Below are 12,373 nucleotides of genomic sequence, written 5' to 3'. Positions count from 1 at the left end.
TATAAAATATAAATAAATATAAATGTGTACTATACAAAATATAAGTAAATATAAATGTATACTCAGCCCAGGTGTGGAAGCTCTTCTGGCTGATGGGAGCAGGGTTTGGTGGTCAGGGGATTTTTGGGGGGGGTGCAAGGAGTGTTTATGTGCACATTGTCTCCAGTCTTGTATTCTGTGTCACCTCACGTTGCCTACAGGGACCTGGCTTTGCTCCTGACAGGGAACATCCCAAAATTTACTAGTGATTTTGCACAAAATAAACCTCAGTTTGGAAGTGAAAGTGGTTGGGGGGAGAAATGTAGGACCCCACTCAGGAAACGGCCCCGTGTCTCCAGGTGCCTCGTGTTTTCCTTGCCTGGATCTGCCAGAGCACGTTCTCAGAGGAGCAAATATTTACCAAATCACTTCTGAAGAACATGAACAGCTTCTTGCAGAGCTGGCCAGGTCCAGGGAACAGCTTGAACAAAGGAAAAGGCATGTGGAGGGTTTGCCTGAGTGGGGCTTGGCCCGTGGCCACCACGGTAATGGGATTGCCAAGGCAGTTGAGAACCATCCGTCAGAGACCCTGTTAATTTGGTAATTGGGTCATGTTTTATGGGAACAGATCTTATCCTGGCTCGTGGATGCAGGATGGAGCTGCTGGGAAACAAACTCTGCTCAGAGCTCAGTCTCCCGCAGTGATTTCCCCACTGACACTGAGCATTCCTTCCTGGAGGTAACTGGGCTTTTCCTTCCCAAAAAATAAGTCCAGATACACTCTGGGTACAGGTTAAGACCTGCAACTACAGAGGATTTTGTAGAATCATGGAAAGGTTTGGGTTGGAAAGGACCTTTAAGGCTCATCCAGTCCCACCCCCTGCCATGGGCAGGGACATTTCCCACTAGTCCAGGTTGCTCCAAGCCCTGTCCAGCCTGGCCTTGGACACTTCCAGGGATAGGCCTCCCCACCCTGACAGGGGAGGATTTCTTCCCAATATCCAATCTAACCCCCCCCTCCTGTCAGTTTTGTGGGAACAGATCTTATCCTGGCTCGTGGATGCAGGATGGAGCTACTGGGAAACAAACTCTGCTCAGAGCTCAGCCTCCCACAGTGATTTCCCCACTGACACTGAGCATTCCTTCCTGGAGGTAACTGGGCTTTTCCTTCCCAAAAAATAAGTCCAGATACACTCTGGGTACAGGTTAAGACCTGCAACTACAGAGGATTTTGTAGAATCATGGAAAGGTTTGGGTTGGAAAGGACCTTTAAGGCTCATCCAGTCCCACCCCCTGCCATGGGCAGGGACACCTCCCACTATCCCAGGTTGCTCCAAGCCCCATCCAACCTGGCCTTGGACACTTCCAGGGATCCAGGGGCAACCACAGCTTCTCTGGGCAACCTGTGCCAGGGCCTCCCCTCCCTCACAGCCAACAATTCCTTCCTGATATCCAATCTAATCCTCCTCTCTGTCAGTCTGAAGCCAGTTGGGTTGTTGGTGGGCAGCGAGTTCTCATTTAACTGAGAGCAAACATTCACTGAAGTTTCTAAATCCTGGGAAAGAGTCTTCCTGTTTTGGGGTGGTTTGGGTGGGTTTTTGCAGCTTGTCAAAGTTGTCATCTGTGTGAGTGCTGGGAAGCTTTAGGCTGCCTCTGTCTGACACAGGCACATGACCAAAAATGACTTTTGAGGATGCAACTGGTGCAGTTATTTCTGACATTTAAAGTGGTTCTTTTGCCTCGAGTGACAAAAAAAATAATGGATCTGCTTGGGTTTTTTGTGAGTCCTGTTGTTACTGACTGTGTTCTGCTTTAACAAAAGCAGCCTGGTGGTCACTGCAGTGTGGACTCAGATTCAAAAGTGGGAATATTTTGGATCAAGAAACCCTCGTGGATATCTAGCTGAGGAGTTGTGCTGGTGGTGTAAAGAAGCTTAGCTCGGAATGGAGGCAGCTCTCACTGAAGCTGCCAAAAAGTGGGGCTCTGCTGTTAATCAGTGCTGCCTCCCTGTCCAGCTCGGTGTGGCTTAGCCAGATGTGGCTGTGCCCTCCAGCACAGGGACTTTTTGGGCACCTCTTTTGTGCTTTATTTCCCCAGCCAGAGAGTCCAGGGCTGCTGCTGCACAGCCCAGTTTTGCTGCCCAGCTTGGAGCTGCAAGCCTTGATATGGGAAGGAAACGGGCACTGATCATTGTCCTTTGTGTTTATGGTGACCTTGAGGGCTCGGGAGGGATAAATGACCTCGATTATCTCTCTGCTTTTCATCCCTGAAGGGCTCACAGGCCTCGGGGCTGGGGCTGTGAACTGAGCCTTTGTGGGCTGGGCTGGGGCTGGAGCTGTGGAAGGAAGGGAGGGTTTGGAGCCTCAGGGAAAAAACCAGCGTGTACTGTATTTTTCTGGGCTGCACAAGGGCTCTTCAGCTCCAGCTGCTGCCATGAATGGCAGGAGCACTTCGTGTGCCAGCCCCTCTTGGAGAAGAGGCATTGTCACAGTGCTGGCCGGGCTGGGAGTCCCACAGCCAGTTCTCATTCCCATCCAGTGAGTTCTGCTCATGCAAATATTGCCAGACTTTGAAGTCTGTGCCGGCAGAACAGCTGGGTTTGGGGTGGCAGCCAGGGCAGATGTGTCAGGGAGAGTTATCCATGTCTCTGTGAACACCCAGCAGTGCCACTCTGCAGCTTCCCCTGCTACAGATGGTCGGGTTCTGTCTCCAGGACCTTGTTCTCAAGGTGCAGCGTGACTGCCCAGGCTCCAGATGCAGCTTTTCCCACCTCAGGCCCAGTTGTCAGCGTTCTCCTGGTTTTATTCTGCTGTTAATGTGGGATGATGGGAATACATGGATGCTGTCTCTGCCTGTTCACACTCAGTTGTTGTCACTGCATTGGCACAAACTGGAAATCACCTCAACGCCAGACAGAGCATCCAAGAGCAAACTGGAGCTGCTGGTTCTCATTGATAAAGTATTTTTTAGCAAGTCAGGGCTGCTTTAAGGAGACCCTAAAACACTAAAGTCTCCCTGAAGCCTCTGTGTGAAGCTTTCTGGGTGGCAGCTGGTGAGGCACAGAGGAACCTCATCCAAGGAGCATCCATCCCTTTCCTCGGGGTACCTGAGCACAGGGAGAGCTCGTGGTGCAGCTCCCAGGGGTGGGTTGGTGCTCAGGAGGCAGCTGAGCCCTGCAGGCTGGAGTTGGGTTTCCATTCCCTCACACTGACGGTGTTTTTTGTCCTCCTCCCTCAGGAGGAACGACGAGGTGACCCACATCAAGATCCAGAACACGGGGGATTACTATGACCTGTATGGGGGGGAGAAGTTTGCCACCCTGGCAGAGCTGGTGCAGTACTACACGGAGCAGCAGGGGCTGCTCAGGGAGAAGAACAGCAACGTCATCGAGCTCAAGTACCCTCTGAACTGCCAGGACCCCACCTCGGAGAGGTAAACCAGGCTCTCCCACTGCCCTGCCCCGGGCTGGGGGTGGTTTCTTCCCAGGTGGCTCAGCCTGGAGAGCTGCACCAGGCCTGGGTTTGGGAAGGAGCCTGAAACAGGGTGTGCTGGGTGGGATCCAGCTTTGGTGCCCGCCTCTGGGACGCAGACGTTCCCACAGACATTCCCACAGACATTCCCATGCTTTTGCCCAAAATAAACCTCAGTTTGGAAGTGAAAGCGGTTGGGGGGAGAAATGTGGGACCCCACTCAGGAAATGGCCCCGTGTCTCCAGGTGCCCCATGTTTTCCTTGCCTGGATCTGCCAGAGCACGTTCTCAGAGGACCAAATATTTACAATCGCTTCTGAAGAACATGAACAGCTTCATTCCCACAGAAGGACTGGATGTGGCACTTTTTTAGCACCACGCTCTGACTGACGAGGTGGTGAGGGGTCAAAGGTTCCATCTGATGGTCTGAGAGGTCTTTTCCAACCTCGGTGACTCTGGGATTCTACAGCCAGAAGCTGGTGGGTGACACGGGCAAGGTCCAGGGGCTGCTCTTTGCTCGGTGTCAGCTCGTGCTGAAAAGCTTTCTCCAGCTTTTAGGCAACATAGAATCCTGGAATAGTTTGGGTTGGAAGGGACATTTAAATGGCATTTAGGGGCAGGGACATCTCAGAGCCCCATCCAATATGAGCAGGGTGAATCCATCCACAAAGAGCCCTTCAAGTCTATCCCAGCAGTCCCACGTTTTTGTTTCCAAACCACCTACAATTGGCTTGTCCTTCTGGGCAAGAAATCCCCCAAAGAAAGTGTTTCCCCCACCCCATCTGAGCCTGTAAACCCTGTTCATCCCAGCAAGGATTGCCTTGCAGGGATGGATGACTCTCCTTGGGCTCCTTCAGGCTGTTTCCACCTGATTAATGACCTTTTTTTTCCTCCCCTTCATCTGGGGGGATATATTGATACCACTTTATCTGACAGAAGATTAGTTCCCTGAAAGAGCTGTTTTTCCTTTTCTTAATTTCAAGTGTTTTCAACCCCTTTTTTTTCTTAAAGACATGCAAACATCCCTTTAACTAATCCCAAAAGTCACAGCAGAAACAACTCTTACTTTTTATTGTAATGATAATAGGAGGGGGTGTTGAAGGGAGGATGTTGGGGCAAGGAAGACAATGTCTTGTAAGGAGAATTGTTTGTGTTTCAAACCAAGGTGTTGTTTCAGCTCATGACTCTTATCACCAAAGCTTGTTTTTTTTCAGTCTGTAGGTTACTTATTCTTAAAAACAGTTGGGAAGTTAAAACCACGATCAGCAGCTCTTTGGGAGGAAAAGGATAGCAAAGAAAATTGAAATTAAACAAGGCTTAAATACAATTAAAGAAGCCAGAACTTAAACTGAGATTAAGAAGACTAATCCAGCATAAGTCATTAATGACTGTATTTGCCTGGTGGTTCAGTGATGAAACCCCAGCCACGATGATGTTCCAGTGACCCCTTTTTTCCTTTTCTTCCCCCTCAGTTCCCCCAGTGCCACATGGTGGGCAGGGGGAGGCTGGCACGGGCTCCTCTCGGTTCCCAAAAGGCAGCAGAGCTCTGCCCTCTGTGGGTCATGTGAGAGCCCAGGCCCTGGGAAGTCCCTCCAGCTCATGTGCTTCCTCGCTGCCAGGGAGGTTTCTCTGCTCCCTGTGGTGTGAAAAGCAGCCCCAAGGGAGCAGAAAGGCTGGAAAAGTGGAAACCCCCTTCCCTCAGATGGTTTTCCCCCTCTTCTCCTGCCAAGGCCAGGCTGGCTTGGCAGGGAAGGGCCATAAAGACTCCTCCAGACCTCACAGCTGGTGGCATCGAGGAGAAGGGAGGGAGAAGAGTCCAAATCCTCTAAACAGATGAAATGAGGGTGGTGTTGGGATACAGCAGGATGTGCATCAGGGTGGTTTTCCAAGCCCTGGGGCTGGATACCAGCAGTGCTGGCAGAGGGCACAGAGGTTCTTCAGCTTAGCTGGGTCATCCTGCCCTTGTACAGCCCATGGTCCTGATCTCAACCCTGAGGGAAGGAGTAAAGGGAATTCCCAGCCAGGCTTGGCCTGGCTGCCCTTGCAGGATGCTGGGTTGGGACTCCAAGGCCCAGCATCACTCCCTGCCCTTCCATAAACCTCATCCTCGGGGCCAGCCTTGCCAAGACATGACATGATGCCATTGCTGGGAGGTTGTTTGGAGCCTCTCTGGATTCCTGGCAGCTTGGCTGCCTTCAAGGGGACCTGTGGCATCTGCCCAGAGCTGCTGATGGAGTGTGGGGATGGAAGGAGCTGCTCTTGGTCCCTGTGGAAGGCTGGAGCAGAGGGCTGGGGACATTCCCGCCCCAGGGAGCTGCTGGGGGTGGGTGGGATGTGCTGCTGCCCAGGGAAGGGCAGGTGAGGTACTGGCCAGAGCATGGAGCTGCCAGGGTAGTGCTGGAGAAGGCAGCAACGAGGAATTCCCAGATTATTGTGTTTAACCTCAGGGCACCGTGGCAGGGCTGCATCCCCTGGGACTGCAGTGGGAGCAGAGCAGGAGAAAGGATTCTGAGAGATCAGGTGGAGAAACAGGGGCAAGATGTGCCCAGACAGGGAGGTGGGGCAAGCTGTGCTCGTGCAGTGAGGTTTGGGAAGAGCTGAGCACAAACCTCTGCGTGTTGTAATTGCCACTGGCCAGAGATGTGGCTGCAGGTGGGGCTGGATTGGGAAAAAACCCACTGGGGACCCAGTTTGGCCACTCCAGGTGAGCGTGCAGGACACTTCTGTGCTCCCTCAGCCAGCCCTGAGCCAGGTGAGTGAGCTGGGCAGGTGTGGCAGCAGTGATTACAGCCAGGGAGACCCTCAGAAAACCCTTCCCAAACTGTGGCAAAGCGTCTTGCTCCTGCTCAGTGTTGTCCACAGAATCCCAGAATGGTTTGGGTTGGGAGGGACCTTAAATCCCATCCCATTCCACGCCCTTCCCACACCTTCCACTTGCCCAGGTTCCTCCAAGCCCTTGTCCAACCTGGCCTTGAGCCCTGTGCTTGTGTCTGGCACCGTCTGACTCCGAGAGTTCCTCTTCTTCCATATGAAAAAAATTAAGGGAAATCAATTTTAAAAAATTAAAATATTATTAAATTATTAAAAATATTAAAAACTAAATTATTAAATTATTAAAAGTATTAAAAGCTAAATCATTAAATTATTAAAAACTAAAGAAAAAGCCACCTTCAGGAAAGCACTGTGAAAACTGTGTCTCAGAGCCTGTCCCTCGATGCCAGGCCCTGTCACACCCCACGTGGCACTGCCATGTCACATCTGTCTGGAGGACCCAGCCAACATCCTGGCACCTCCAGCCTGGAGAAAGGTGCTGATGTGACACTGCAGGCTGCTGGAGGGGGGTCACCAGGGACTGTTCCCAAAATAAACCCGGGTCTGTGCCGTGCCAGCGGGATTGGGAACCTGGGAACGGGTTTTCCATCAGCACCACCACCTCAACCTTTGAGGAACATTTCTGAGGTGACCTTGCCCCCCTTTGCTGCTCCTCAGGTGGTACCACGGGCACCTCACGGGCAAGGAGGCGGAGAAGCTGCTGACGGAGAAGGGGAAGCCGGGAAGTTTCCTGGTGAGGGAGAGCCAGAGCAAACCGGGAGACTTCGTCCTGTCGGTGCTGACCAACGAGGACAAGCTGGAGAGCGGGGACAGAAAACCACACGTGACCCACGTGATGATCCACTACCAGGTGGGGAAGGGGCTGTTCCTGTCCCTGATCCCACTGGGAGCCGAGACAACGCTCTGAGGGACAGGGTGGGATTGTTGGGGTGACCTGGGCAAGGCCAGGGGTTGGACTGGATGATCCTTGTGGGCCCTTTCCAGCTTTGGGATGTTCTCTGATTCTATGAGCCTCCAAAGGAAATAGTGGAAAACTTGGTCTGGGGTCGTGTATCACTAATGTGCACCCAAATCCCACTGGATTTGGGGTCCTCTCCTTGCAGCTGGATGGGAAGTACGACGTGGGGGGAGGAGAGAGGTTCGACACGCTCACAGACCTGGTGGAGCACTACAAGAAGAACCCCATGGTGGAGAAGTCTGGAGCTGTGGTTCACCTGAAGCAGGTAAAACCAATGTCTTGATGGGCTGTGGGCTTGCCCAAACCCCTGGGGCAGAGCACAGATCTGCCCCCTGCTCTTTGGGAACTCCTGCTCCCCTCAGGAACATCCCGCTGGCTGCTCATCCTGCTTGTCCAGGCTCACACTTGCCAGAGGTCCCTGGCACCAGGAATGATCCCAGCTCTTGCCAGTACCCCAGGGATTTGGGAACTGGGGGTTTTTTCCTGTTCCTGGGGGTGATTTGTGTCCTGTCTGCACCTTCCAGCCCTTCAATGCCACGCGCATCAACGCAGCCAACATCGAGAACAGGGTGAAGGAGCTCAACAAAATGGCAGATCACAGTGAGAAGGCCAAGCAGGGATTCTGGGAAGAGTTTGAGGTATGGGATGCTCTCCTGCTCTGTCCTGCTTATGCCTGTGCCTGAAGAATATCCCGTTTTTCTGGGAGCATCGTGGTTTTCCAGCACTGACGACCTGTTTCTCCTTTCCCTGTTTTCTGTGTTCAACTGAGTTAATTCCTGCTCCTCTTTTAAGCTGCTTTTTCCCATGTCCGAGGCAGTTTCTGTTTCCTTATCCCTGTTGTTCCCTGCAGGGATTTGTGCCTTCTCCCCTCATTAACTCTCTCTATCAAGCTGCTTCTTGGCTGCTTTTCCCTTCCTGCCAGCACTCCCTCTGCTCTTCCCAGCATTAGGAAGTCCAAAGAGCCTTTCCCTTGCCTCTGACACCCCTTGTGTGCCCAGCACTGCCTGTTCTTTTGTTGTGTCCCCACAGATGCTGCAGCAGCAGGAGTGCAAGCTCCTGTACCCCAGGAAGGAGGGACAGCGACCGGAGAACAAGGCCAAGAATCGCTACAAGAACATCCTTCCCTGTAATGAGACACTGGACAGGGGTTTGGGGTTTTCCACCACGGTTCCTGCAGCCTTTTCTGGGGCTGGGGAAGCCTGCAGAGCTTTCTGATCACAGCTGGGTTGGAAGGAGGTGTCCTAGTGCAGGGCTCCAGGTTGTGGTGGTCTCCATCCCCTTTTTAACCTGGTTCTGCCATTTTGTGTGGAAAACTGGCAAATTGTTCTCCTCTGAATCCAAAGGAGTCACATGGAGCTGTGCCAGGGCAGGATTTGGTTGGATCTCAGGACAAGGTTCTTCCCCCAGAGGGTGGTTGGGCACTGACCAGGCTCCCCAGGGCAGTGGGCACGACACCAAGGCTGCCAGAGCTCCAGGAGGGTTTGGACAATGCTCTGAGGGACAGGGTGGGATTGTTGAGGTGTCCTGGGCAAGGCCAGGGGTTGGACTTGGATGATCCTTGTGGGTCCCTTCCAGCTTTGGGATATTCTCTGATTCTCTGAGCCTCCAAAGGAAATAGTGGAAAACTTGGTCTGGGGTCGGTCTCCACCACTGAGTATCACTGATGTCCACCCAAACCCCCTCCCTGCTCCTGCCTGGGTGACTCCTGCTCATCCTGGCCTCTCCTCCTGCAGTTGACACCACCCGGGTGGCCCTCAGGGATGTGGATGAGAGTGTTCCTGGCTCAGACTACATCAATGCCAACTACATCAAGGTACCTGGGGAAGGGGAGACCCCACGAGGGGCTGCCCCTCAGCCCAGCACTGCTTCTGTGTGAGTTTAGAGGGAATAACCTCTCAGGCTCCGTATCTTTCACTGGATCCAGGCCAAACACTGGATTTTTTTCTGCTGCGTGCCAAGGGATCTCATCATTCTACTCTACCCTCTGCCCCTCTCTAAGAGTTTATCTCCATCCCCTCCTTTCCTTACCTGTTCAGGGGGTCCCAGGGGCCTGACCCTGCCTTTCAGCTATTGAGCATTATCTCTGAAATTGTATCTCTCAGCCAAGAGCTGCTGGAAGCTGCATTTCCAGCAATGCTGCCCTGGCTCTTACACACCATCCTTTGGGGAACCGTCGGAGTGGCTTCATTCCAGCCACATCCACCTGAAATTTCAGCAGTTCCTGCTGGGAAGGCTCTGCTGCACAGCAGGAGGAAGGTCCCTGGGGGCTGGCAGAGCGTTTTCTGACAGCTCTGGTGAAGCTGGTGATGAGAGTGGCTGAAGAACCTGAGGGAGATCAGCTGGTTTGGGAATCCTGCGTGGCTGGATGTGCTGACTTGGCTGCTGAAGCAATTCCCGGTTCCTCACTCCAGCATCCTTGGCTTTTCTCCCCCCTTCTTTCTCTTTGTTCCTCAGAGCATCCCTGAAGATGGAAGGAGCTCGGAGCACTGCAAGGTCTATATAGCCACCCAGGGCTGCCTGCAGACCACCGTGAACGACTTCTGGGCCATGGTGTACCAGGAGAACACCCACGTCATCGTCATGACCACCAAGGAGGTGGAACGGGGCCGGGTGAGCGCTTGGAGGGTCTCCTGGCACTGTCCCCAAGCCCGAAAGATTCCTGCTGCCAGTCCTAGTGGTGTTCAGTGAAGCTGTCTCTGTCTAGCTCTCGTTTAATTTAGTTTTTCCTCTGTCTTGTCGTGTTGTTTTAGCTCCTCTTCATGGAGGAGAAATAACACCTTGCTCTGCTCCCCAGGCTCCCCAACCCCATAGATTTGAGCAGGGTGACCCTCCCAGGACTTGCTTCAAGGCTCTGGGGAACTGCAGGTGACAGAGAGAGAGAGAGAGATCATCATGTGTGTCACAGCAAGCTGAAGGTGGAGTGAGGGGTGTTCTGAGCTATGTGAGGGGAAAAAGAAATTATACACCCATTTGTGTACCACCTGAATGTGTTTCACCAAAGGGAGTAGGAGCCAGGGAATGCAGTGAAATTCCAGGCAGAGCCTTGCAGAACTGCCTTCCCTGGCAGCAGGAGCTAATTAGGATTGGCACAGGCAGCTTGGCTGAGGAATGAGGGGGAAGCTGCAAGGAGGAGATAAAGATAGCTCTGCTCTCAGCCTGGCAAAGTCACACAGCACAGGGGGGTGGGCTGGAGGACAGGGAGGGACAGGCAGGCTGTGGAGCCCCTTGGGATGGAGGTTTGGCTCAGGAATTAGGCAATGACCAGACCAGCAGCTCAGGGGCTGTGTGTCAAGACCATAACTTTGGTAAGGCAGTGCCTTACCTGAGGCTGGGGCTGGTGAAGAGGAGAGATCTGGAATCATGGAATGGTTTGGGTTGGAAAGGACCTTACAGATCATCCAGTTCCACCCCTGCCATGGGCAGGGGCACCTTCTACTAGCCCAGGTTGCTCCAACCTGGCCTTGGACACTTCAGGGATGGGGCAGGCACAGCTTCTCTGGGCAACCTGTGCCAGGGCCTCCCCACCCTCAGAGGGAAGAATTTCTTCCCGATATCCCATCCAACCCTGCCCTCCTTCAGCCTCAGGCTGTTCCCCCTTATCCTATCACTCCTTGTAAAAAGTCTCCAGCTCTCTTGTAAGCCCCCTTTACACACTGGGAGGCTGCTATAATGTCTCCCCAGAGGATTCCCCCAGGGATCCCACAGGAATGGCCCTTTCCAGTCCCAAGTTAACACCGTGTGCACAAAGGCTCTCCTTATACCTCCCCACCGGAGCTGCACCCCCGGCGGATGGAGCATCACCCCCTGACCTGGGAGGGGGGGCTCAAACCCACCCTCCACCCCTCCAGATTTTGGCTAAAGGGCCTCTCTGCCGTCCCTACAGAACAAATGCTTCCGTTACTGGCCCGACAAGGGCAGCACCAAGGAGTTTGGGGGCATCTGCGTGCGCCACGTGAGCGAGCGCGAGGCCCAGGGCTATTTGCTGCGGGAGCTGGAGATCCTGCGGCCGGACAGGGTGAGTCCTGCTGCTCCCCGGGCATGGGAAGGAATCCTTGGAACCCTGGAACCCTCCGGGAGGGAGTGCTGGATTTGCTCTTCAATGGGTTTTCTTGCTTAATGCTCCCACTGCTTTGGGTGCCGCCGGTTTGGGATGGGCTTCGGGGCTCGTGCTGGTTTAAAGGTAAAAAACGGCAGGGAAAATGAACCCAACTCAAAAGAGGGATTATAAGTCAGAATAAGAATTTAATAAAATAAGACAATAAGTACGATTATACAGACAAACAATTGGTTTTAACCCATGAAAGCCAAATGTCTAACCCAGCACCCTGGGGCATGAGCAGAGTGGTGTTCATTGGGCACCCTGAGTCCGAAGGAAAAGGAGAGGGGAAAAAACCTGTTGGTGAGAGTGGTGGTCTCAGTCTGGTCAGGAGTGGTGGTCTCACTCTGGTTGAGAGTGGTGGTCTCAGTCTGGTTGAGAGTGGTGGTCTCAGTCTGGTCAAGAGTGGGGATTGCAGTCTGGTTGAGAGTGGTGGTCTCAGTCTGGTTGAAAACTGGTGGTCTCAGTCTGGTCAAGAGTGGTGGTCTCAGTCTGGTTGAGATTGGTGGTCTCAGTCTTTCTCTGGATCCCACGAATGGTTAAAAAAAGTCCCAAGACCCCAAGATTATCTATCCTCCAGTTCAGGCAGGAATGGCCAGTCCCTCCCTCAGGGTGGGGAGTTCCACAATGGATGTGAGGACAGGAGCATCCTCTTAACACCCAGTTTATAGCCTGAGGAGTCAGGGCTGCTCTGGGCAGAGGGAACATTTTCTGGGAGATGGCATGGAAGGCTCTAGAATACCCAGTTTTGGGTTGCACCCATCCAGTGATGTTCTAACACGGACGGGGCTGCTCTGCTGGAAGCAGGGGAAGGTGGAGGGTCCCCACATCCCCACGGGAGGTTGTGGTGGTGTCACCCCTGCAGGACGAGCGGCCCAGGCTGGTGAGGCACTACCAGTACTTCAGCTGGCCCGACCACGGGGTGCCCAACGAGCCAGGAGGGGTTCTCAGCTTTCTGGACCAAGTGAATCGGGCGCAGCGGAGCATTCCGGGCACGGGGCCCATCGTGGTGCACTGCAGGTATGGGGGTGAGGTGAGG

General features: G+C 53.4%; 1 protein-coding gene across 2 annotated transcripts in view; it reads left to right on the top strand.

Annotated features, from left to right (window-relative positions):
- The window catches only part of LOC113977016 (tyrosine-protein phosphatase non-receptor type 11-like), a 40,895-nt gene that overhangs the window by 23,777 nt on the left and 4,745 nt on the right, over window positions 1-12,373 (top strand). For both annotated transcript variants that reach the window (XM_027702774.1, XM_027702775.1), the window contains exons 3-11: window positions 3,217-3,411; window positions 6,938-7,130; window positions 7,384-7,503; window positions 7,763-7,876; window positions 8,268-8,364; window positions 8,972-9,051; window positions 9,693-9,848; window positions 11,122-11,253; window positions 12,200-12,354. In XM_027702774.1, the coding sequence (XP_027558575.1) occupies window positions 3,217-3,411; window positions 6,938-7,130; window positions 7,384-7,503; window positions 7,763-7,876; window positions 8,268-8,364; window positions 8,972-9,051; window positions 9,693-9,848; window positions 11,122-11,253; window positions 12,200-12,354 (1,242 nt within the window). The remainder of the gene's footprint in view (window positions 1-3,216; window positions 3,412-6,937; window positions 7,131-7,383; window positions 7,504-7,762; window positions 7,877-8,267; window positions 8,365-8,971; window positions 9,052-9,692; window positions 9,849-11,121; window positions 11,254-12,199; window positions 12,355-12,373) is intronic.

Source organism: Neopelma chrysocephalum, unplaced genomic scaffold (assembly GCF_003984885.1).
Source record: "Neopelma chrysocephalum unplaced genomic scaffold, ASM398488v2 Primary Assembly neopelma1_196, whole genome shotgun sequence".
Lineage (NCBI taxonomy): Eukaryota > Metazoa > Chordata > Aves > Passeriformes > Pipridae > Neopelma > Neopelma chrysocephalum.
Note: the sequence above shows the minus strand (reverse complement) of the source record. Positions and strands in the feature narration are given on the sequence as shown.